The following is a 23,111-nucleotide window of genomic DNA, read 5'->3' as shown; positions in this document are numbered from 1 at the left end:
GAATCCCTTGGAGGCACCCTGCTTGCCTCCTGTGCTCTGAAAGGAAGGCCTTCGTTGCCAGAGAACGCCGAGGGCCTTAGCTGTCTCTGTGTCCGCCTTGATGGCTTGGAGGGACTCATCCACTGTTTTCCCAAACGGATTGTTCCCGTCGAACGGCATGTCCAAAACCTTGGCTTGTACATGCTGGTGGAAATCCGTCGCCTTGAGCCACCCTCGTCGTCTGAGGCAAACGCTGTTGCCTAGCTGGCGGAAACCGGTGTCGGCAATGTCCGTTGCCACCGTAATGGCATGGTCCGACGCCACTTCGCCTTCTTGCAAGATCTCCAGGGCTTTGGCCCTCTTGTCATCCGGTAGGAAGTCCAACAGGGGGGCGATCTTGTACAATAACTCCCTGTCGTAGCGGGCCACGATCGCGAGGGCGTTGGCCGCCTTAATTGTTGTTGCCGCTGACAAGATAACTCGTCGTCCCATTGCGTCGAGCTTCTTTCCTTCGCCGTCCGGCGGGGAAGTTGACGTTGAGGCCGATGCCCCCACCGCTTTATTCTTGGCCGCCGCTGAGATGACCGAGTCAGGGGTCGGTTGTGCCCTAAGGCCCAAAGGGGCCGCGTCAGGGACCCGGTACTTCTTCTCGTACCGATCCTTCTTGGCAGGCGTCGTAGATGGGTTCCTGAGAAGGGTGAGGCCCTCATCCCAGATGTCATCCAGCAGAGCCACGGCGAGGACCGTTTTCCTCTTGGCCTCGCGCCGTTGGTAAAGGAAAACTTCCTTCTTCTTCTCTTCGGGGCAGAGCTAAAAAAGCTTGGATGCCCTGGCGATAATTGCATGGAAAGATCCGATCTCGTTGGGCGGGGAGGCCCGGGCTGGGGGCGATGGGAGCTCCGTCGCGTCGTCCCCGCCGTCGGTACCCGTCGTGGCCGTGTCCATTCCCGTATCATCCCCAGGGACGAGGGACGTGGGCAAAGGTTCAGTAGGCCACGAGGGCTGAAAAGGTGGGGCTGGATGGATCTGTCTTCTCTTGTTCGGGGGGCTTCCCGCCGGGCCTGGCTCAGGCTCCTCCGCCAAGCCTGGTTCCAGTTCCTCCGTCGGTGGCAAGGACAATCTCGTCCTTATCTCCGAACATAACGATTGTATTGCCAACAAAATGGCCGTCGAGTTCTCCTGCGGCTCCGGAAGCGGCGGGTGATGAGGACCCTCGCCAGTGCTGCTGTCGCTCTCGTCCCCGCCTTCGTCGGGATCCCCTCCCGTGGGAACGGGCCTCTTCGACACCCTCATCGAGGCCCTCTAAGACTTCTACCAGCTCCTCCTCGGATGCTGTGTCCGTGTCCACAATGGGCACCGCCCCCCCTCTTTTTCTGCTGGGGTCTTCACGGGGGTCTTTTCGATGGGTCTGAAAGAGGCTTCCCTCTGCGGAGGCAGGGAAACTCTGGGCCCCCCCGAGGTTGCCTCCACTGGTGTAGCATCCACAGGCTATGCCAGGGCCGCCGTGACTTCCTCGATAGAGGTCTTGGCCGGGTGAATCAAGGCCTTCACCATCTTATGTGGGCCTGTGGCCTTCACCTTGGGGGGAGGGTCACCGCCTCGCTCCCCCTCGCCCGGATCCTTCGAGCTCGGCCGGGGCCTCTCCAGAAGCTTCGCCAGATTCTCGGCCTTCCTCTTCTCTGAGCCAGAGCGTTGGCTCGTGGTTGATGGCGCTGGGGAGGATGCGCCCTGTCTGGCAGTCGAGGAGCCCGACCGTTCGGCGCTCCCGGTGCCCGCGGACTCGCAGTGCTTTGCCTTCTGTTGGGCCCCCGTCGCCGAGGCGGCCTCACTCCACGTGCGTTTTGTCCTCATGAAGGCAGTAGAGACATTTCGAGTGCTCGTCCTCCTTGAACACATTCTGCAGCTGGCATCCAGGGCAAACCCTGAACAGCTTTCCGGGCGTCGAGCTCCCTTTCTCCTGGGCCATGTTCGGGTAGGCCGCAGAAACTCCTGGACTTCTCCAAGAAGCATAACTCGATGAAATCTTCACCCTTGAGGGGCGTAGAAAAATCTGACACGGATCCCCGTTTATCGGATGTATAGACGGTGGAGCTTGAAGCTCTATTTGACCGAAAAATGAGAAATTCTCCTTGAAAAAGCGTGAAAACGCAGCAAAAGCTCGAGAGCTAAACACAAGGACTCCCAACACTTGAGTGTGCGGTAAAAATCCGAGGATGGCTGCCAGGGGAGAGGCTTAGGAAGAGGGCAGTCATTAGCTGTGGGCAGTATGACCCAGAGATCAGTGATTGGTTACTACTAAGAAAGACAGATCAGAAACGAAACTGATACTGATACTGATTTTTTCTTTACTGAGGATTCCCGGCCTGACGACAGGGAATATTCATGAGCATGTGAATCCATGCCAGACCCCATGCTGGAGAAACTCCCCGTCCATCAAAAGAGACACAGTAACCTTTCAGTGAGGGAACGTCAGACCCTAAAAAGGTTATTGGACAACAAAGATATCGGGCCTCATTACGAGTCTGGCGGTAACTGAGCCGGAAAAACCGGCATGTTACCGCCGGACCCGTATTACCATTCCACCACCATGATTCATGGAACCGAACCACTGGGGCATTACGACCCCGGTGACCCGGGAATTCCAGAGGCGGAATTGTGTAAGTCCCCATTCCCATGGAGCTCTATAGGACTCCATGGGGATGGGGACAATGGAGACACTGGTTCCGTCTATGACGGAGCTGGTATTTCCGTGTCTGCCTGCAGGCAGATGGTGTTAACCTGCCAGGTTAGACCTGGCCAGAGTGACACCTCCCGCCTGCAGGACTCTTAATCAGCCGGTCCGGAAAGAATGGTGGCGGCGGTTTTACCACCACCTTTCTTTCCGGACCGGCAGGGTTGTAATGAGGCCCATCATCTTTAAAACGGCAGACAAGGGTGGTGCCCTGGTACTGATGAATAAAGCAGACTATCTGTAGCAGGTGGCAAGACAATTAATGGATCAAGAACCCTACAAGGAGATTGACTTTGATCCAACAGAGAAAGGGCATGCTCTCATACAATAAGATCTGGATGAGGCAAAGAGTAGAGGAGTAATTACTGAGAAGACACGTACATTTCTGGAGAACACACATCTGATCATGCCCGTTTTTTACATTCTTCCCAAGATACACACGCGACTGGACAAACCCCCAGGACGCCCAATTATTGTGGTGACTGATAGCATCCTGGAACCACTGGCTAAGTACCTGGATAAGGTTTTACAGCCGCTAATACAGAATATCGTTACCTATGTGAAGGACACCATGCATTTCCTCTCTCAACTGAATAATGTACGCTTCACCGAAGGCCAAGATATACTATTCACCATGGATGTAACCTCATTATACATTAATATCGTCTATGAGGCAGGTCTGGAAGTGGTAGAATGGCTGCTGCTCCAATCTGATACTTGTTTGGGGGACAACGTATTTGTGCTCACGCTGCTCAAGGTAGTCCTCATGAATAACTTCTTCAAATTTGGGGATAGGTTCTTCCTACAACTCTCAGGTACAAGCATGGATGCAGCTATGGCACCTACTTACCTACTTTTGCCAATGCATTCATGCTGTACCTAGAAACAGAACATGTATTGAGCTCACCCCGATGGCTACAACATCTATCGGTTTTTGTCAGTTACATCGTCGATGTGTTCAGCATTTGGACGGGTCCAGCAGACAAATTAGAGGAGTTCTGTGAAATGATGAATAGCATGTACCAGCGGATCAAGTTTACGAACCAAACCAGCGATACTACTATCAACTTTTTAGATGTTGAAATTTACCATCAAAAAGATTATCTGAACACAAGAATCTTTATGAAATCGACAGACAGAAACAGTCTCTTACTAGCTACGAGTGTCCATCCTCAACTCACTACTGATAGCGTACCGTTAAGTCAGTTTTTAAGAAATAGAAGAAACCTCTCTGAAATAGAGGAATATAGGCAACAAGTTGCAATATTAGAAATCAAGTTCTTAGAGAGAGAGAGGGTATAATCCCTCTTGTATCTCTACTATAGCAAAGAAGGTGGAGGAAGTCCATCGGGAAACCTTGTTGAAACTGCAACCAGTCAAACAGGAAGGACAACTGGTGTATGTGACGACCCACTCATTGCAGAGCAACAACATCAAAAAAATAATCAAAAGGAACTGGCCTATGCTCCAACTGGACCCACGGCTCCACAATTTATTTCCTCAAATACCGACGTTTGTGTACAGAAAAAGCAAAGCACTGCACAATAGTCTTGTGAAAGCAGAATTACCTCGAGAGCAAACACGGAAGGTTACCTACAGAGGCACACAACCATGGCACAACTGTCAGCACTGTAGTAACATCATCACAGGTAGAAGCATCACTCACCCACACTCAGAAAAGACCATTGATTTAAAACATTCATGTACATGCGATTCCATGTGGTATATGCATTGAAATGCCCATGCGGGCTGTACTATGTGGGTATCACAATGCGCAAAGCCAAACTCAGGTGGACTGAGCACATGTCTAACATCAGAACAAGGAACTCTAAATCCCCTGTCGCCACACACTTTGTTGAGGCGAGGCACACAGTAGCGAAATTGAAATGCGTGATCCTTCAACAAGTGAAATTAGGAAGCTAGGGGGAAGTGTTGGGGGGGGCGGGGGGTCCATCTACACAAGAAATTGTTAGAGAGAGATTGTGTGGACTGATCTGCTTGACTCTTTGAGCCCATGAGGCATGAATTGCGAATTTGATCTGATGTGCTTTATTTAGGTGTATTGTTTATAAATGACAGATCTTAGAATGTGAGTGGGATCTTTAAATTGCCCCGCCAGGTAAGCGCTGCAGAATTTCGAACACTTGCTATAGCTGCCATTTATGTAGCAATGCGGCTAAGGAAATGTAAGAAGTGAGATTGTGAGTGGGCACACTATATTGGCCCACTAGGTAAGCACCGAGAACCCACCAAGATTTGCTAGACCTGTAAAAACCCTACCACACGTGGACATCTCACCAGCCTCCCAGGGAGGCAGCTGCTTTAAGTTGACAATTCTGTGATGTGATGTGCTTTATTCAAGTGTACCATCTGTTTTTAAATGACAGATGTTCGTTTGTGAGTGGGTCCATTACATTGACCCGCGAGGTAAGCACTAAAGTATTACTCATACTTGCTGTAGCGGTCATTTACATAGCAAGGCGGGTAAGGAAATGGCAGTAGCGAGATTGTTAGTGGGCACTCTACATTGGCCCACGAGGTAAGCACTGTGAATTCACCCAGATTTGCTAGACCCGCAGGGTCATATTGGCCCCTTGGCTGGGGAGTTGGGGCCAGTTTCTGGCCATCCCATGCCTGGGCCCGTCTTTTTCAAAAAGCCTTTCATCCTTCTTAGGTCGATAAATGAGTACCAATACAGGTTGGGTGATATTGTATGCACATTTGTTCTATAAAAAAAGAGCTTAAGTGTAAGTGCTATACAATAACAGATTATCAGTTGGCCTTGGACGTCTGCTTGGATTACCAGTAATTGAGTGTACTTGGGAACAATGCTATTTGATGCCACTTCCTGTTTTGTCAAGCAGTGAAAGGTCGTGTTTCATCACTTCCCGGGATGTCACTTTGGGGTGGGGTCAAATGACATTACTTCCGGTGATGTCATCACAAGTCAAGGGTAGTGAGGTGAGAGGTGGGCCACTTTTTTGAGGCGAGGGGTGGGTCACTTTTTCTTGGGTGACTGGGCCCATTTCTTGTCCCAGTTCGACCCTGTAAGACCCGGGAAAACACAAACACACGTGAAAATCTCACCAGCCTCCCAGGGAGGCGGCTGCATTAATTAGACATTTCTGTGACAGCGGACATGTTAGATTGACTCCAGGGATCTGTTGTCCTTTCAAGACTACCTGACACTTATTAGTTTTATTCTATGCGTCTTACCTAATTTCTGCAAGTCAAGTGAGCGGGCGTGAGGCACCGTGACCGGCACTCGGTCTGTTGCCCTTCAACCCGCTTTACTTGTCATGCCAATTATTCAATTATCCTCCCTTATTAGGCCTAACATAGTACAGGGATGTGCTGTTGTTGCGATACAACATTGGGCGACATATACAGTTTGCAACCGTCTATCCATGGGCTAGTATGGTATTTTTACCCTCAGTACACAAAAAAATGTGATCATACTGTGGGATGTATTGACCCACTCCGCTATGCTATGCGGCATTACCCTGCCAGTTATGATGAGAAACTGCAACAATGGCGGCAAAAAACTATTGCGTGCCAAAAACCTACAAAAACCGCGTTCTAAAGCCCACAAAAAGATGGATACCCAACCAGCCACCCAGGGTGCATGCGTGGTGGAATAGAGCGCACCCTGCAGAAAATGTGCCAGTGGGCTCCATGACCAGCAGACAGAGTGCAGAGAGAGAAGCAGCACTTTGCCAGTGAAACCCGGAAATGTGCCTATAATTGACATTTGCTCTGTTGCTAAAAACTCCAAAATGCCTATAACACAACACTTTTCAACATCCAAAATCTTGCTTGGCGTTAAAATTCATGTAAGCTAAGGAAGCATTGCGAACATACAAAGTCCTAATGTGAAGAGCAAAACATTCATCAGACAAACTGGATTGTATGTAAACTGACAGCCTTAGTCAAAATCTGGGTGCAGTACCCTGGGCTACCTGAATGACAGCTGTCATTGTGTTACTGATGAAACTTTAAAGTGATCTAAAACTAAAAATTCTGCTGGATTAGCAAACATAAAAAGGATTTTTCCTAAAAGGAATATAGATATCAGTTGCTTTTTATCCCACAGATTTTAAGGCTAAGAAAGTAATGTATTTGTGTTTGATGCAACAAATTTGGTTTTTGCTAGATTTAAGACGTTAATTAGCCTGGCTGAGCTGCAAGAACTGGAAAAGCAGGTTCTCCCAGGGGGCGGGGGATATCTTCTCAGTAGAAACTCACTGAGAGATGTTAATCGCGGGTTAGCCCAGACTTTTTTCTATAGAAAGAGAAGGAACAATGACACAGCTTCAGCCCAGGAAACTGGAGGTGTGAAGGGGGTCGTAAATAGCTCCTGGAAGGAACAAACAAGGAGGGGGATGCCCCTGGACTGCAGTGAGACAAAAAGGGGCGGACCATCTGTTGCTAAACATGAACAAAGGACAATTCTTAAAAGACTCAACTTGTCATCCAAAAGGGTAAAAAATATACCAAGGACAGAGTTGTGAATCTTCTTTTTGGCTGCACATTTTAAGAGGTGGCAAAACCGTGTAACATGTTCTGGACAGGAATGGCAATATATGTAGTTTTATGCGAAATGTATTAATGTTAGAATTGTGAAAATGTACACACACATACCTATGTTAAACACACACATTTGTGGAAAGTTGCATAAAGTTTGGAAATTGTGTTCATAGCAAAAAGGACAAAATTCTGTAGAAAGTTGAAACAAGATCCCACAGCGACAGGATTTTGAACAGATGCTACATAAAATATGGCATCTTTGTGTGTGATTTTTATAAAGGTGACCAATGTAGAAATGTGTATTTTGTAAAAAATCCAATTTTGAGACCAGTTCTCTGAGGTTGGTAAAGCAAACCATAAAATGTGACATCATCCGGCATTGATCCAATTACTTAAATGCAAGGCGGAGATGAAGTTTTGATCCAATCCCAGCTCACAAGGGCAGGCTTAGTTAAGCTGGCCCATACACCCACTTTGTGATGTCATTTTAAGGCATAAATAGAGACAGCTGACAACACATAGGAACTCACAGATACACTCACTTTCCTGATTCTGGTGAAGCACTCTGATCCAGCATTCTACATCCAGCTTTAACATCCTTCCAGATCCAGATGCCAAAACTCTTGCCAGCAACAGAGAACTATTGATGTCAGCAAGGCCAAAATTCTCAATTTATTCTCTCCACCCAGTGAATGATGTGTGGTGTGAGAAGGCCTTTTGAACCAGTATCCTGAAATTCTCTGGCTTGCCACCACTAGGCTTGCCTGAGGAACTCGCTATCCAGCTGATTGAAATATCCACAAACAAGAAAGAGAGATCCTGTGCAAAACCGGTGACCGGCTTAGCTGATCCAATCCCATGCCTGATGTGATGTTCCTCCTAGACCAGATCCAATCCCTGACCAGAACTGACGGTCCAATCTAGTAACTTATTTTGTAAGTATTAATAGAAAGAAAAGTGACCCTAATATCTCTGCATAGTCCTATCCCAATCTTAACCCACCCTATCTTTTAATTCAGAATTATAGTCTTGTCAGAACCTTTCCTGCGCTGATTTTTCTCATTTGTTTGATAAAATCATAAGTCATTGGTCATTTTGAGTAAGAAAAATAAATCCCAGAACGGAAACTAGAGTATCACACGTGAAGGGTTACGCTGGCCACGTAACTCTGGAAATTCCCGTGTGACATTCTCTTTTTCATAGTCATAATCTAGTGTAAGCAAACCCATCTTTTCATTTTTGAAGTGCATTTTTGTTTTCCATCCTTGCGCCTATTTCACAAAAACAACTTTTACTAAAACCTCTACAACTCCCTCAGTTTCTATGACAGAAACGGAATTTCAACTCCTAATTGTACCCAACATCCATAGCTATCATACCATACCAAACAGAACAGTGCGATTCTCCCGTTATTGCAAATATCGCACAAGGAAAAGTTTGCTGCGAATTACAATTCTGAAATATTTTTACACGTGGGAAATAGCTTTAACTTGTTTCCAACTTAGACTTTAAGATTTCAAATGTTTTCTGCTGACTAAATCATTGTTCATGCTTGTGTGTAACTGTTCAAAGCGGCTCCCATAAGAATTTATAACAATTTAAGTATTTTTGACCACATTTCGTGTTTTTGCCCAGTCAATTCTAAAGATAATTCCAAAGCCATACTGACAGCTGAAAAGTCCATTCCGTTTTTTTCTTGTGTTTGAAGAGGGAAGGGGGGACTGATATTCTGTTTGATTTGTGCTATTCCGGAATACTTGCTCTCTCCTCCCATCTCTTTACATTGCCTATTGGGGGTTGAGGGGTGTTGCAGGGGGAACCTCTAACCATAGTGCCATCTATAACCAACCAACACAAAAGTATTATTTTCTGTGCTGCATTTGTTTTATGCTCATTACTTATTCCTGGTGTATTAAAGATACTATTCAGTGTTCTGTCACCCCATTGGTGATTGTTGTTTACCTATTAAAATATATGGTGATTACATTTTAAATTGTAACACACAAAACAGAAAAAGGACAGGGAGCTTCACTTGAGCTGATTTCTTTATTACGCCATCAATGCAGCCCTAACACTCTCCCTGAAAAGGACACACTATCCTAGCCCTTCATGATGTTCCTCACCCTAGAGAGCGCTGGTGCACCGACTAAGAGCGGGGGGGTACACACGGGCAGTTCTCACCCTGTTCCTACATGCGATGAGATGATTTTCACACTATGATTTTTCACAGAGATTGCATTCAACCCACATTTTTATTCTGGCCCAAACAAGTTAAAAAGTTGCAATTACGGAAAGCACGTTTCCCGGCTGCACACTTAAGTCAAACAGACAGTTCACGTGGGACTGGACGTCAGAAATTCAAACAATTCATTTGCCATCCCGTGAGGTGTGTCTGGTTGGCCCAAGTGTAATGTGTAAAACATTTTAAGAATATAAATATCCAAAACACAAACTCGTCAAATGAAAATGCACCCGCTTCTAAGCTCTTTCTTTGGAGTACATACGCAATTAGATTGTGCGAGAGCATGTGATTCATACATAAAACAAATTACAATATCTACAACATCAGTTCAAAATTTCCAAACTGCACAAGTCCACTTGTGTCACTCTTAATCAGGTGACATCTATATTTTTGGTCGACCGGTTTCAATGATTGTCTTTCGTTTATTCGCTGTTTCTTTTTGTTAAATTCATTCTTGTGTTTTACTTTGCACGGCAAACCAGGTTTGCCTTCTTTTGGCGGGCTTCTCTCAAGAAGCCCTCCTTTTGGCACCTGGGTGTCTAGGTGGGCTGAATGTGAGGGAGGGGTGTAGTCACCCCCTGCACAGGGTATCTTTGGAAACCCAAGTCACACTTTGGCATGATTGGCTAAGGTGGTTGTCCGGGCCAGACAAGCCCCCTGCTCTGTGATTGACAACCAGGCTGTGTGAATGGGGGATTTTCACATAAAAGGCAGCACTCCTGGGCTGGAAGTCAGAATCGCCACTGGAACTGCAAGGAACCGAAGAGAAGCAGAGAAGAAGACGGCTGCTGCAACTACCGAGTCCCGGTGAAGCCCTGCTGCAGTCCTGAGCTATCTACCCTTCAACAACAAGAGAATGGGTGGGATCTACCAGCTCATCTTCCACAGCCAGAGGATCCTCTTTGTGGTCGAAATCGCTGCACACTGCTGTAGTGGTCCGGATAGCCATCTGTAGAGCCTCTCCTGTTTTTAAGGAGCGCACCTTTTATTCACCGTTGCTGCTGCTGGCCTCATCCCTGGGTAGTGCAGATCACTCCAGACGTCCTCCTTGTCTCCACGACTGAAGCTCCAGGAACCGTGAGTCTGCAGGAAACTACCAGGAACAACTGCCGTAGCACCAGCTTCTTCAAAGAATAAGGTACTGTGTCCAGCTTCAAGGAACTAGGGTGAACCCTTTTCTCCTCATCCAAGTCTTGCCCTTGTCTTTCTTCCCTCTTATAACTTTTGCTTCCTCTGTTGACAACATCCAAGTACTCCTGGCAATCTTCAATCGTGAACTATCTGACTGTGTGATCCTCGACAACAGGAACCCGGTTCCACTTGACACTGGCGCAGGCCTATTGGCTTTTATCTTCTTGTCAGAAAGTGTTCTCTGATTCTGTCTGCCTTGACAAAAGTATTGCCTATGATTTTTGCCCCCAACTCTCTTTTGTTAACTCAGGTGCTAAGTGTGTTTTAACTCTGGTAACATTTCTTCCCGCGGATACGTGTATCTTTAGTAAGACCGAACTGTCATTACTGTCAAAAAGTGATCGCATATGTATTCCCGGTATTGCCTTTTGTTTCATAACACCGGTCTGTCAAATCATAAGGTACTTACCTTGAGTTGTTCTGCACAAAGAGAATTGGTTGTGTGTAGTGTATTTTACGTGTGGTTTTAATTTAATAGAAGTGAAGTGTTTTGCAAACAGATAGTCTAGAAATAAATGTACTTTTACTTTTCAACCAAAAAAACCTTGAGTCAGTGTTTGCTTGAGTGACAGTAATTGTGGTCCTTTGGGTAATTTCTACTACTGCTCATTTGCTCTTGAGATAAGCCTGGCTGCTCCGCTACTGCTACCACTTTAACAGTGTACTACAGGCTTGTCCCAAAGGTGAACTTTTATTACCACTTGTAGTCTTAATTGTGTGTAGTGGTCCCTAAGGGCACTGCACAGGATTCTGCCTAACAGCTGCTGACAGGCACAGCAGGTCTGGATAACAGATTTGTCGGGGCCACGCCGGGGCGATGAATATCATCTTGCAGGACACAGTCTGAGTGTATTGATCGTTTGTAGCAGAAGTGGAAATGGAGGGAAAGCGTACAGGAAAAGTCCCTCCCACGGGAACGAGAAAGCATCTCCCATGCTTATCGGCTGCAGGAATCTGCTGGCGAACCTCCGGCACTTGGAGGTCATCTCTGTCGCAAACAGGTCGATCTGGGGTTGACCCCATTTGCGGAATAGAAGATCCACCTGGTCCTGGCAAGCTCCTGTTAGGAAAGATTTCCATTTATGGGTAATTTTCCCTCCAGTTGTGTACCCCCCAACTTTTTGCTGTTGTCAGACCATCCTAGCCTGACTTTTGCCAGTGGAGCCCAGCCTTCTGCTGTACTCCGCTGGGATTTTGCTCATTTTGTTATGGGGAAACTGACATGCCCTTAAAACAGTCAGTACTGGAAGACTTTGTTTCCGTTAGTCTTTCACTTTGTTGCTGTTCTTTAGTAACATTTTATCAGTGCACAAAGTACCTTACAGTACAGTGAGCTGGGGTACCTTTTTCATTTTCAGGGCCCTAGACACCCTCAAAGGATTTTTTGGTGACTGCACAGTTGTGCCTTGGACAGAGCTGGTGGTAGCTGTTTCAACTGTTTCAACTCTTTTCAATGGTCCAAACCGCATTTACTGTGTTTGGCCCAGGACCGTGCCTAAAATGGTCATGCCACGAGGTCCTTCGTTCTGTCCTTTGGCCATCTTGTCCTTTTGCCTTTCCCAGGTCGAGCAGACCCGGGAAATTCCTTATTTGGTCAGGCAGACCCTCGCGCAATCTCGGAAGAGCCGGCCGGCTCACCACTTGGGCCAATCACACAAGAGTGCGACTTGAGTTGCCAAGGCAACTCAGTCCAGGGTGCCTAAACCCCCTCCCACACCCCCTGTGGTACCCAGACAGAGTGGTACCACTTTTGGAGGCTTCTGTGGAGAAGCCCGCCAAAAAGTGGAACAAAGGGCTCGACTTGGGTTGGAGTCACAGAAGAGAACACAAACGCCATTTTAGAATCGAGTTCTGGCAAAAAATACCAACCGGTGAATTAATATTAAATAAATAAACCGGCGGTATATTCGAGGCTATAGGAATTAAATAATTAAAATTGGTAGCCTCGAACAATGGGAAAATCCCATAGAGATATATTTGCGGTCAAATATAAAAAGTAGTATCCACTCCCACCAGCCAAAACTCGATCAGGGGGGATGGAAACGTGCCCCCTCGAACAACAGACCCCGGGGCAATCGAATTGCCCTGACCAGTATGTCCACAATATGATGGTTTGTACTGGTTTCTGTTCATAATTTGGGACTAGTAAAGCCAATGGTGACTTTACATGCCCTGGGAGACAGTAGTCAGTCCCAGGGTATGGAGTCTATGTTTTGGGGGTCGCTACGACACCCCTGAGTTACGGCACGGAGGGTGCTGTGTAACCTACATCAAAAACACATGAGACCCTATGGAGTAAAAGACCCCATAGCCCATAAAACACATGGAAAGACAAAGGAACACCTCATGTCTAAGAGTGGGAGTAAAAGAGTCTCACTCTTAGCAGGAGAAAAAATAAACCCCAAAAATCCAGCAAAGCTGCTGGGGGACTCACTAGGTTTGGGAAATTAGCCTTTACAGAGAATTCTCCCTAACAGATAACAGGTACTTGGGAGCCGAGGCCGGGATTCTGTATTTTTTCTTGAGTCTGTCCCGTTTGGGTGGGGTGGTGCTCAGATTCTTCAACAGTGCTAGGCCTTCATCCCAGATATCATCCAACAAGAGGACGGACATGATGGTCTTCCGTCTGGACTCGCAACGTTGATAAAGGAACCTTTCCTTTTTCATCTCCTCTGGCACCAGTTGAAAATGTTCACAGGCCCTGGATATCATTGAGTGGAATGAGCCGGCCTCATCCAGATGACAGGCCCTGCGCGGGTCATACATGCCTGCTCACTCTCCGTCCGCTGGCACAAAGTCATCGGGCCTCATCAGTGCCTGTCGCCATAGCCGCCTATACGTGCCCATGTTTGTGTGCATCGCAGGATCCCCTGTTGGGGCCAGTTCCCGGGTGGAGGTGGTGTTGGTTGGCGCCTTGGACCAGCAGGGTCCTTCGACTTACGTTTGCACCTAGAAGGGCTTCTGGGAAGCGGTCTTGGAGGACTTCTAGATGGAACAGGGCCCGGTGTGGGCCCGTTGTCTCTGCCGAATTTCTGATAATAACGTGTGCAGTGTGGTTAGAATGTCCAATGTCACGTCCCTGGGCTGGGGTGTAAAAGGAGTGAGAGTTTGAGGCTTCAGACTGGTACACCTGTTCTGGAGAGATAGAAGATAGGGTTCACCTTGAGGTGCCCCACCTTCCAATAAGGGCCAGTGGCCCCCCTCGTGGTCCGAATAGTAGCCTTTGGGTAGGTTGCCATTCTCCTCAGAGCGGGTATAATTGTGCACCAGCACACTTGGCTCAGCCCCTTGTTCTGCACCCCTCCTAGGGATTGTAGGAGCCTTACTCCTTTCCCTCTCCTGAGACTTCTGGGGGGGCAGGGGGAGTGGCTGCTGTCCCCTTTCCAGGGGTCTTCGCCGAAGTTGCAGCAGTTTTCTCACGCCGTGCCGGTAAGGACACCCAAGGAGCAGTCGTCGCTGCAATCAGCGTTTTGAAGGAGTCAAAGACATTCTCTTAAATGGAGTGCCTCCCAACAGTAGGCTCACGGTGGAGGTGGCTGGTGATGGTGGTGAACCTGGTGGGATCTATGGCCAGCAAGCCTTGCCTTCTTTTGGACTCACGTTGACGGAACGTCCTCAAAGGACTTCGAACACTTTTCTGAGGGAGTTCAATTGTGGGACCGGCTGGTCCTGGGAGAAGCATGAACATGCCCCGAGAGTGAGTCAGAGGCCTTACCCGATTTTAACCATACCACCAGCCTCCTGTAGCGATCCTTCTTGGTCTTTTTTGAAAACCCACGGCAGATCTCGCATCCGTCCTCATCATGGTCCGGATGCAGGCAATAGAGACATTTATGGTGACGATCTTCGACGTGCACATTCCGTAATCCACATTTTGTGCAGAGTTTGAAGAGGCATCTCTTCTCCTCAGCCATGGTGGTAAGGCACGAAGTAGGCCCAAGCCCGGGCCTTGCCGAAAGTTTGATGAAAGATTCACAATGTAGGTTATCTTCGCCGACAGTGGGTCCCCGCTTATGGTCACAGAGAAAGGGGAGTGGGGAGAATGGGGTGGATGTTTAGGCACTTGAAATGGAAATGGAATATTTTCTGGACATGACTAATATTGAATATCTGTGTTTTCTTCCCCCATTCTATGTGCTTTTTTTCAACTCCTAAACATCCACCCCATTCCCCCAGTCCCCTTTGTCTGTGATTAACACATATTATATGATAAACTGTTTATTTGGTTTCTTATCATTGGATATGGAACTTAAACGTGTTTTACCTTTCATTTTCATGCATTTTGTTCTTTATGTAATTTTTAATTTATGATGTAACAAATAATATTAGCCCTGATTGAAAAAGGCATAGAAGTAGCCGAAACACGTGTCTCATAAAGGGCATTAAATATATGTCAATACAAACCCATATCTTGTTGAGTATTCTTTGTGGCGCTGCCAAATATGTGAAGAAGGCTGTGCCTTTTGCCACTTAACTATTAACACGGAGCAAGGGGTAGTCTCCATACCTTCACAGGCAGATGACACCATCATAGGCGCAGGGCAATATACGTTGATATTTCAAGACCCCAATGGTTCAAAGTAATGAACAATCTGGCTTCCGAGCGAAGCATGGTATAGAGACAGCCCTCTTAGATCTCCAGGCCAATATTGCCAGTATTATTGAACGAGGGAGCACTGTGCTACTGTTACTGCTTGATCTTTCCTCTGGTTTCGACCTTATAGATCATCATGACCTTCTGGCCGAGAGGGTGATAACAGTTGGTAGATGCTCCCCACTAGCAGTTAAATAGTTTAAATCCTTCTTCGGTGCAAGGACGGCGGCAGTGGCAAAGGGAAACTTTTTCTCCCTCAAAACCTTACTGACTTGTGGCGTACCGCAAGGATCATGTTTGTCGCCATTACTTTTTAACATCTTCTCTAAACTCCTGTGTGAAATGTTAAAAACCCTGGGTGTCCGGTTCACCACCTACACCGACGACACACAGTTGGTTTTCGAACTGTCTGGATCCTACGAAAAGGATGCGCAAAGAGTCAATGAGGTGTTCAGTGCTATCCAAAAATGGATGGCAAACAACTCTCTTGCTCTCAATGAAGGGAAAACCGAACGCTTGGTACTTGGTACCCCCAGAAAATAAAACAACTAAATGCTCAATACAGTAAATTCAAAGTCAATAATACCTGCATCGAGGTCTTGGACCATGTAAAAACTCTAGGAATGTGTATGGACTCGCATCTCTCCTTCAAGAGACATGCATCATACCTGAAATCCACCTGTGCTTTTTATTCGAATCTGATTTGGCAAATTCATCCCTACCTCACTGAGCAAAATCTCGCTCCGATTGCTGGGGCCATAATAAACTCAAAGTTAGACTACTTCAATAGTCTTCTGATGGGCACGTCTAAGAGCAACATAAAAAAACTACAAACTATACAGAACGGAGCAGTCAGAGCTGTCGCTGGACTTTGCCAACGTGATAAAGTCACAGCAGCCAGGAGGAAGCTCCACTGGCTTCCTGTCCAAAAAAGGATCAAATTTAAGGGTACCATCAAAGTCTACAAATGCTTATCTGGCGATGCTCCAAACTATCTAACCAACAAACTGTGGAAGGCACCTCTTAGAAGAGAACTTGGTTCTAATGGTAAACAAGATTTACACCAACCTCGTCAAATTCTCAAACGAGTTGGCGGCACGAATTTCACCTATTGGGGTCCTATGATCTGGAACTCCCTACACCAGATGGTTAAGAACAGTGCATCTCTCGCCATATTTAGGAAACAACTCAATACCCACCTGTTCGACGAGGGAGAAAACTAGCTCTGATGATTACATAGCGTCGTTGAAATGCGCTGTTTTGTGTTTATCTTTTCCTTGTTGTCTTTGTGAGCGCTCTGAAGCATATGGGCTATTTAGCACTATATAAAAACTAATATAGATAGATAGATTCAAAACCCTCCATCAATCACTCATCAGTTGTTACAAGTATAACATCATCATACAGCACATGCCAAGCCTGCACTATGGGCGTAGCGGTTGTGCAACTCTACAACACTGTTCAGGCTCCTTATGTGATGGGATGAACAAAAAAAGGGAAGACACCATTTGCTGTACCTGCTTAAGATTTTGACGGGTCCAGATCTTCACGTTACGATCAAGGGATGCTGTGAGGATTATATCGTCCAGGATGTGCAGAGCAGTAACAGAGCTGCTGTGGATCTACAGAGACAAAACAACGGTATTAGGTGCCCATAACTACACCTGGTGGCAGCAGCATTCTTAGGCATTATGAGAATGCAAAGGAGCAAATACAGAGATCAAGGAACACATCTAGTTGAGTTATTTCCTTTGCATTCTGGTACGCGCAAGTCCTGCATTTATGAGGGAAAAACAAAAGCTACAAGTAAAGGAATGCATTAGACACATACCTGACTGGATATGGGACAAGTTGAACTCTTTGCAAAGGTGTTAGTCAACTGGTCAAAGTAAGAAAATGAATTAATCTATTTAATGCTCTTTGTGATAAATATAATCTTGATCCCACATTCTTTACAAATAGCTCCAGATGTAGACTGAAAAATGCACTCTGATGAATTGGAGCTTTTGGGAAGGTGTTACTTGGGACTTCTTGAAGTTGAGGGAGAGGCCCACCTTGTGTAAGATCTGGCTGGTGCTGCTGAGGTGTTCTAGAACATGATCCAGAGAGATGGCTCTGATCAGCCAAGCGGCCAAATAGGGCAAAACGTGAAATTCTGCCCTCCTCAGTCTGGCCGCTACCATTACCAACAGCTTGTGGAAAACCCTTGGGAGGGGAGGGAAGCCTGATAGGAAACACTCAGAAATGGTAGTGAAAGCTGCCAAAGACAAACCTCAGGTAATCTGTAGTGACCTATCACTGAGCTTATGAGCTGTGTCTGTGTGAGAGTGTAGTGGTGCTTGGAATGTTATGAGGGAGGACTGAGAGATAGAGAGCCAAAGAGGAAAGATGCATTTAACCTGCTCTCCTTACTTACCTTCCTTCTTGTACTTGAAACATTAAAGCAATCTTTCCTTTTGTACACATCTGGCTATCGAATGGTTCCTGATTGCTGGCTGATGATTATGGGCACCACAGATACTACTTACTCCCTGTGCTTCGGATGGATCAGCAATTGCCCTGGAGGTTGAGTGACAGCAACAAAGCTCCAAGGCCTGTGGAAATTAAGAGAGTGGTACCATCTTGAAGTTGTCTTTTCTGAGGACCTTGTGCCAGTGCCTCAGGTCGAAGATGGGTCGCATTCCTCCGTCGTCCTTTGGAGCCAAAAAGTAAAGGAAGTACCACCCTTTGTTTCTCTTCGATTGAGGCACCATTTCTATGGCACCTTTCTCAAGCAGGGAGATAATCTCCTGCAGGAGTAGCGGTTCCAGAACATAAGGTGGTCCGATGGGTCGGGGTAGTTTGGTGGAAGCCATAGGAACAGGAGGCAGTACCCCATATGACCACCTGCAATGCCCATGCATCTGTAGTAATACTGTACCATTCTCAAGACTGATGCAGAAGACGCAACCTACCAGAGTAGCATGAGAAAAGACTTCCAAGAGGTTATGAAGCTGCTGCAACACTCGAGGGGACTGAAGAAGGGGTGGACAGAGAATTTGTACTTCCTCTTCCTCTGAATGGTTTGGAAAACGTTCTATATTCTTGTCTGGCAGCCGTTTGCCCTTTCCCTCTTTGGCTGTGGTAGCTGAAGTAGCGAAAAGCTTCCCTTTCCATGTTTGGGTTGCAGGTAGGGTGGATTGGCATATAGCAGCGCCTGGCTACTTCATTGCAATTTTAGTTGCCTGCAATGTTTCTAAGCTATCAGCCGCCTTTGGACAGAACTAGTTAGAGCCATTGAAAAGTATGTCCAACAGTTTGGTTTGCACATCCTGTGCAAATCCTGACTTTCTGAACCAGGCAAACCTTTGTGACAATGATCCTATACCCATGGCCCTCCCCATAGGGACGTCATTTGTGTGTTGCCGCGACCTCTGCCGTTTCTCCAGTGACCTCTGGCATAATTGTGCGACCTCTGGCCTGGCCTGGAGTTTGCATTTTTTATAAATAGTTTGTTACAAACTATTTATAAAAAACGAGCAAGCTCCTGACGCTACCCCAGGCCTGGCCAGTGGAAGCACTAATCAGCGAGGTGCGCCGGCACCTTTAGGTCTAGTACTCGAGCTATGGTTGCTTAGCAACCATAGCTCGTCCGGGCCCGAGAGCGATGAGTTCAGCAAGCCAGGCAGCAGCAGCCAGCTGCACTGAGGACAGTGCGTGGGTGGGGCGACCAGTGACAGAGTGGGCTTCAATCCCCGGAGCGAGGAGGGATCGTGGCGTCCCGCGTAGCCTCTCCAGGGATCAGCCCGTGATCAGAGTATCCTTCGGCACCAGGGGCTTGCCTACTCAGCATTTCACAGCCCAGGGGGTGTCAGACACGTCTCGCAACGTCTCCATGGCCCTCCCTCAAGGAATCCACCGCCGAGCAGAGTTAGCAGACTGGCATGAAATACAGGTATGGGTAATCACATTGCGGCATGTGTGTTTAGCGGTATGCAGGGTGCGAGCTGGACCTCGCAGTGTTATGGCAGCGTGATCAGTGGCTAAAAGACATAAGTGGGCAGGACGGAAGAAGTTTGGAGAGGTTCCTCTCTAAACAGACATGATAGTTAAGGGTGTAATGAATGATTGCATTAAACCATGCATGCTTTAGTTAATTGAACGCCTGTATCATTGAATGAATTAATACATGGTTAATGGACCAACTCTGATAGACCATTGGACCGAGAGTAAGCACCCTGCACCTAACCCAAGTCAAACAAGTCAAACATCACCTTTTCTGAATTACCCTGCACCGCCTCCAATCAGAAAGAAGCGCCGATTTAGGCCACAGGGCTGCGCAATAGAATCCACTTGAAGCATAGTGCGGCTGCCACAGGACTATGTGATAGTCACATTAGAGGTGCCATCTGCAGAGTTTGGGGTGCCCTGGGTGTGGTGGTTGCCCACAAGTGCTGTGAAGTGCTATACGGGGTAGGTATGCAGCTTGGGTCCATCCCTACTGCCCACCCTCTTGTGCTGAGTGCCCGTGAGAAAAGCACAGAACCAAGAAGGGAGGTCTTTCAACCCACTTGCCATCACCTCAAAGACCACCTTAGCTGTAGAGGTATCTTCAGCCCGCCAAGCAGTAAGACCACCCTAGTTCTGGGAGCTCTGGCAACACACAAGCAGAGCTGACCTGAACATTGGCAGATGAATGCCACTAAGAAGCCGGTAAAATAGCTCATTGGGTTGAGTGCTGGCTTCTGCAACGTGTGTATGATCTGCAGGTTGCAGGTGCAACTCCCAGCAAGGTTAACTCAGCCTTTCATCCTGCTAAGGTTGATAAATGAGTACCAACACAGGTGTGGTGATATAGTATGTATATTTGATTTATTGGAAGCGCTTAAGCGCAAGTGCTATATAATAACACATCATTATTGTTTGGCCTTGGACGTCTGCTTGCATTCACAATGATTTTGTAATATGGGCCTATACACACTGATATTAATGATACATATGGTGATCCATTCTTGTACGAAATGTCACAATACAGTGATATCATAACCATATTTTTCTTAGTGTACTGAGTGGTAATCCTTTATGATGCCACTCCCTTTGATGTTGCGTGGGGGCGTGTTCAAATGACATCACTTCCTGTGATATCACACGGGCGGGTTCAAATGACATGTCCTGTGATGTCACTCTTGGGGGCGTGGCATTGTGATGTCACTTCCGCTACCCCTGGCATTTTGGCGAAATGACGTCCCCGCCTCCCCACACAGTCTGTAGTGTCCAGTCCGGACTGGAGTGCTTGGCATATAGCCTCCATCCCCCACTAAATTGAGGAAACAATCCATCATTTCGCCCTCTAGGACATGTCCTGCAGCCTCTGACATAAACACCCACAACGTGTGGCTGAGTGCTGTTGCGTTAAAGGCCTTAAAGACAATGCAGCCTGAGGCAAAGATCTTTTTGATGAGACAACATACTTGTTGTTGTCCCTATTGGGGGGCAAGGAAGGGTATGTGCTGCCTTAGCACTACATTGTGCTGCTTACGCCCCCAAGTTCTCTGGGCTGGGGCGTTTAGACAGGAAGTCTAGGTTAGGGGATGCTGGTTAATACTTCCGTATCATATCCTTGTGTACTGCTGGTGCCAAGCAGAATCTCTTCTACAGCTCTAACAAAAGATCTTTAAGGAAAGCATGAGAGGGTAGGACAGGTTCCACCTGCGGCCCTCTGTCGAGGATATCAGTAAGATCACATTCAGTGATCTCCTTTGCACGAGTGCCCCTGCCCAAGCCATGTGACCTTAACCATCACCGTTCTGTATTCAGCATTAGGACGGCCATGGGAATCTAGCTGCTCAAATTCAACCTCTGGAGAGAGGAGTTTATGCCTATAGGTTCATGGCTAACTCCGTTAGCTTGGCCTCTGATGATTGGCCCTCTTTCGGTGCCTGAGTCTATGTCAATGGCTCGAAGCCAAATGAGATCACTTGACTGTTTTCATCAAAAATGCTTCAAAATGAAAAGTCTTTGCTAGACTGAGGAATGAACTTCAAAGCTGAGTATTCTCCTGATGTTTGAAGGCCTTTTTGAAATCGGTGCCGACATAACATTGAAGAATGCTGAAGGCTCTAGAGGCTTTGTCAAGGCCAAAAACACCCCAGGCTCTTGGATGCACGGTAATGACGGAATTCTGAAACCCTGATGGCTTTGTCGTGCATGGTGGTCTCAATAGTCTTATTTATTGTCTAGCAAGGAGGAAGCAGGGGGTGGCGCTTTTCGGAAGACTTCCATCTTTTTCTAACACATTATTAATTCTCTGGTGATCTGTTGACCATCTTGGACCTTTTCCTTTGACAGGCCTCTGTTTTGATGGAGGTTGTACTGGGCGACTTCAATGCTAAATGCCCAAGAGCTAATTTTGATGCCTTCCTTTGGCATGAACCGAAATCGACGACGATGTGATCGTTACTGAGGCACCACAGACAAACCTTGTAGTGAGGAAATTTCATGTCACAATCTCGCCAGATTTTAAAACCGGAAGGTTAAGGTGTCAACATTTGGTGTTTTCCAAAGGTTTTATTGAATGCATCAGAGAATAACTCTGAGGCATTGAAGATTATTCCCAAGAAGAAGCGTGCTGAGTATGCGGAAAAAAGGAACGAAGATCACGGGGTGCCGTGTAGTCTGTTTGGGTTCTATGTGATTTTGCAGATTTTTTTTGAGCGGTTGATTTTGCCACAAATGTCTGTGGGGGAGTGGGGTCTGCAGCCCTCCCCCTTAGTCACCATACATTAATTATTAGCTTAAAACCCACCTCCCACATGTATTTTTGGCAACTTCCGTAAAAAAAAACTTGATGAAGTCCGCTGCAATGAAATCTGCTGCGGCAAAACCTCCCATTCCTGTCTGTTTGTACTGACGCCAACGTCACGTTCGGACTCCACAAATAAGAGCACTGCACAGGGTGCTCAGGGATATATTCTTAAGAATGACAGGGAAGATGCAGGGTAAAAGATGCCTGGGAGGATGGACAGTTCCTAGATCCTATTAGGTTACCTAGTCCCCTATTTCTTAGGATTTTAACCTTGAAATGAGTGCGATGTGAAAAATAATGCAGGGTTGGATCGATAGTTTATTATAAGTCATTCCGACATTACTAACAATATATGTAAAAGAATCAACTTCTGTGGTCATGGTCATGGTCAGTTGTAGCTTGTTGATTAGCAGGCATAGAGAAACAAGTGAAAAAATGTGTTCTGAAAGGCGCCATGATGGAGTCAGTGCAGAGTCACATTGCGCCTATGAATAATTGTGGCTATGAAAAAGATTTTGGATCCTGTTTGTGCATTAAAATAATTCAACTGATGAGGAATCTGTGGGAGGGATTTAGTCACTAGAAAAAAAACAATTGTTCTGCCCTACTCAATTAGGAAAAAACAATGGCATATCAAGTGCCTGAATAAAACTTTTTAATGGACGAAGCATGAAGTAGGGCTGGTTCAGGTCTCACAATTGAGTATTCATGTATGGTATTACCCAATTTGATTGAATGATACATTTGACAGAATTTGGCCAGTACCATTCGATTGATTTGATTCGATCAAGTTGGGTAAAAAAAACCGAACTTCGGGAGCAGGGGTGTCTCCTGCTCCCCATGTTCTGTATTTTTGGCCTGCTTCCTGAAGATTGGAGGCAGGGGACAGAAGAAAAAGCAGACCCTGCAGTGTCATCGTTAGAGGGATGCAACTGACGCTACAAGGTCAGGAGAAGAAGCGGACAGTGAAAAGCTAAGTGGGGGGGCTATGGAGGGGATGTATTGGGGGGACATAGATTTTGTGAGTTTGGCAATGGTAAAATTGTATTTGTGGTGAAATTGA

General features: G+C 46.7%; 1 protein-coding gene across 5 annotated transcripts in view; it reads right to left on the bottom strand.

Annotated features, from left to right (window-relative positions):
* The window catches only part of TEP1 (telomerase associated protein 1), a 2,409,067-nt gene that overhangs the window by 56,518 nt on the left and 2,329,438 nt on the right, over positions 1-23,111 (bottom strand). For all 5 annotated transcript variants that reach the window (XM_069651741.1, XM_069651744.1, XM_069651746.1 and 2 more), the window contains one exon: positions 16,782-16,886. In XM_069651741.1, the coding sequence (XP_069507842.1) occupies positions 16,782-16,886 (105 nt within the window). The remainder of the gene's footprint in view (positions 1-16,781; positions 16,887-23,111) is intronic.

Source organism: Ambystoma mexicanum, chromosome 3p (assembly GCF_040938575.1).
Source record: "Ambystoma mexicanum isolate Mex_15411 chromosome 3p, UKY_AmexF1_1, whole genome shotgun sequence".
Taxonomy (NCBI): Eukaryota; Metazoa; Chordata; class Amphibia; order Caudata; family Ambystomatidae; genus Ambystoma; species Ambystoma mexicanum.
The sequence above is the reverse complement of the archived record's forward strand: the minus strand, read 5'-3'. Positions and strand labels throughout refer to the sequence as shown.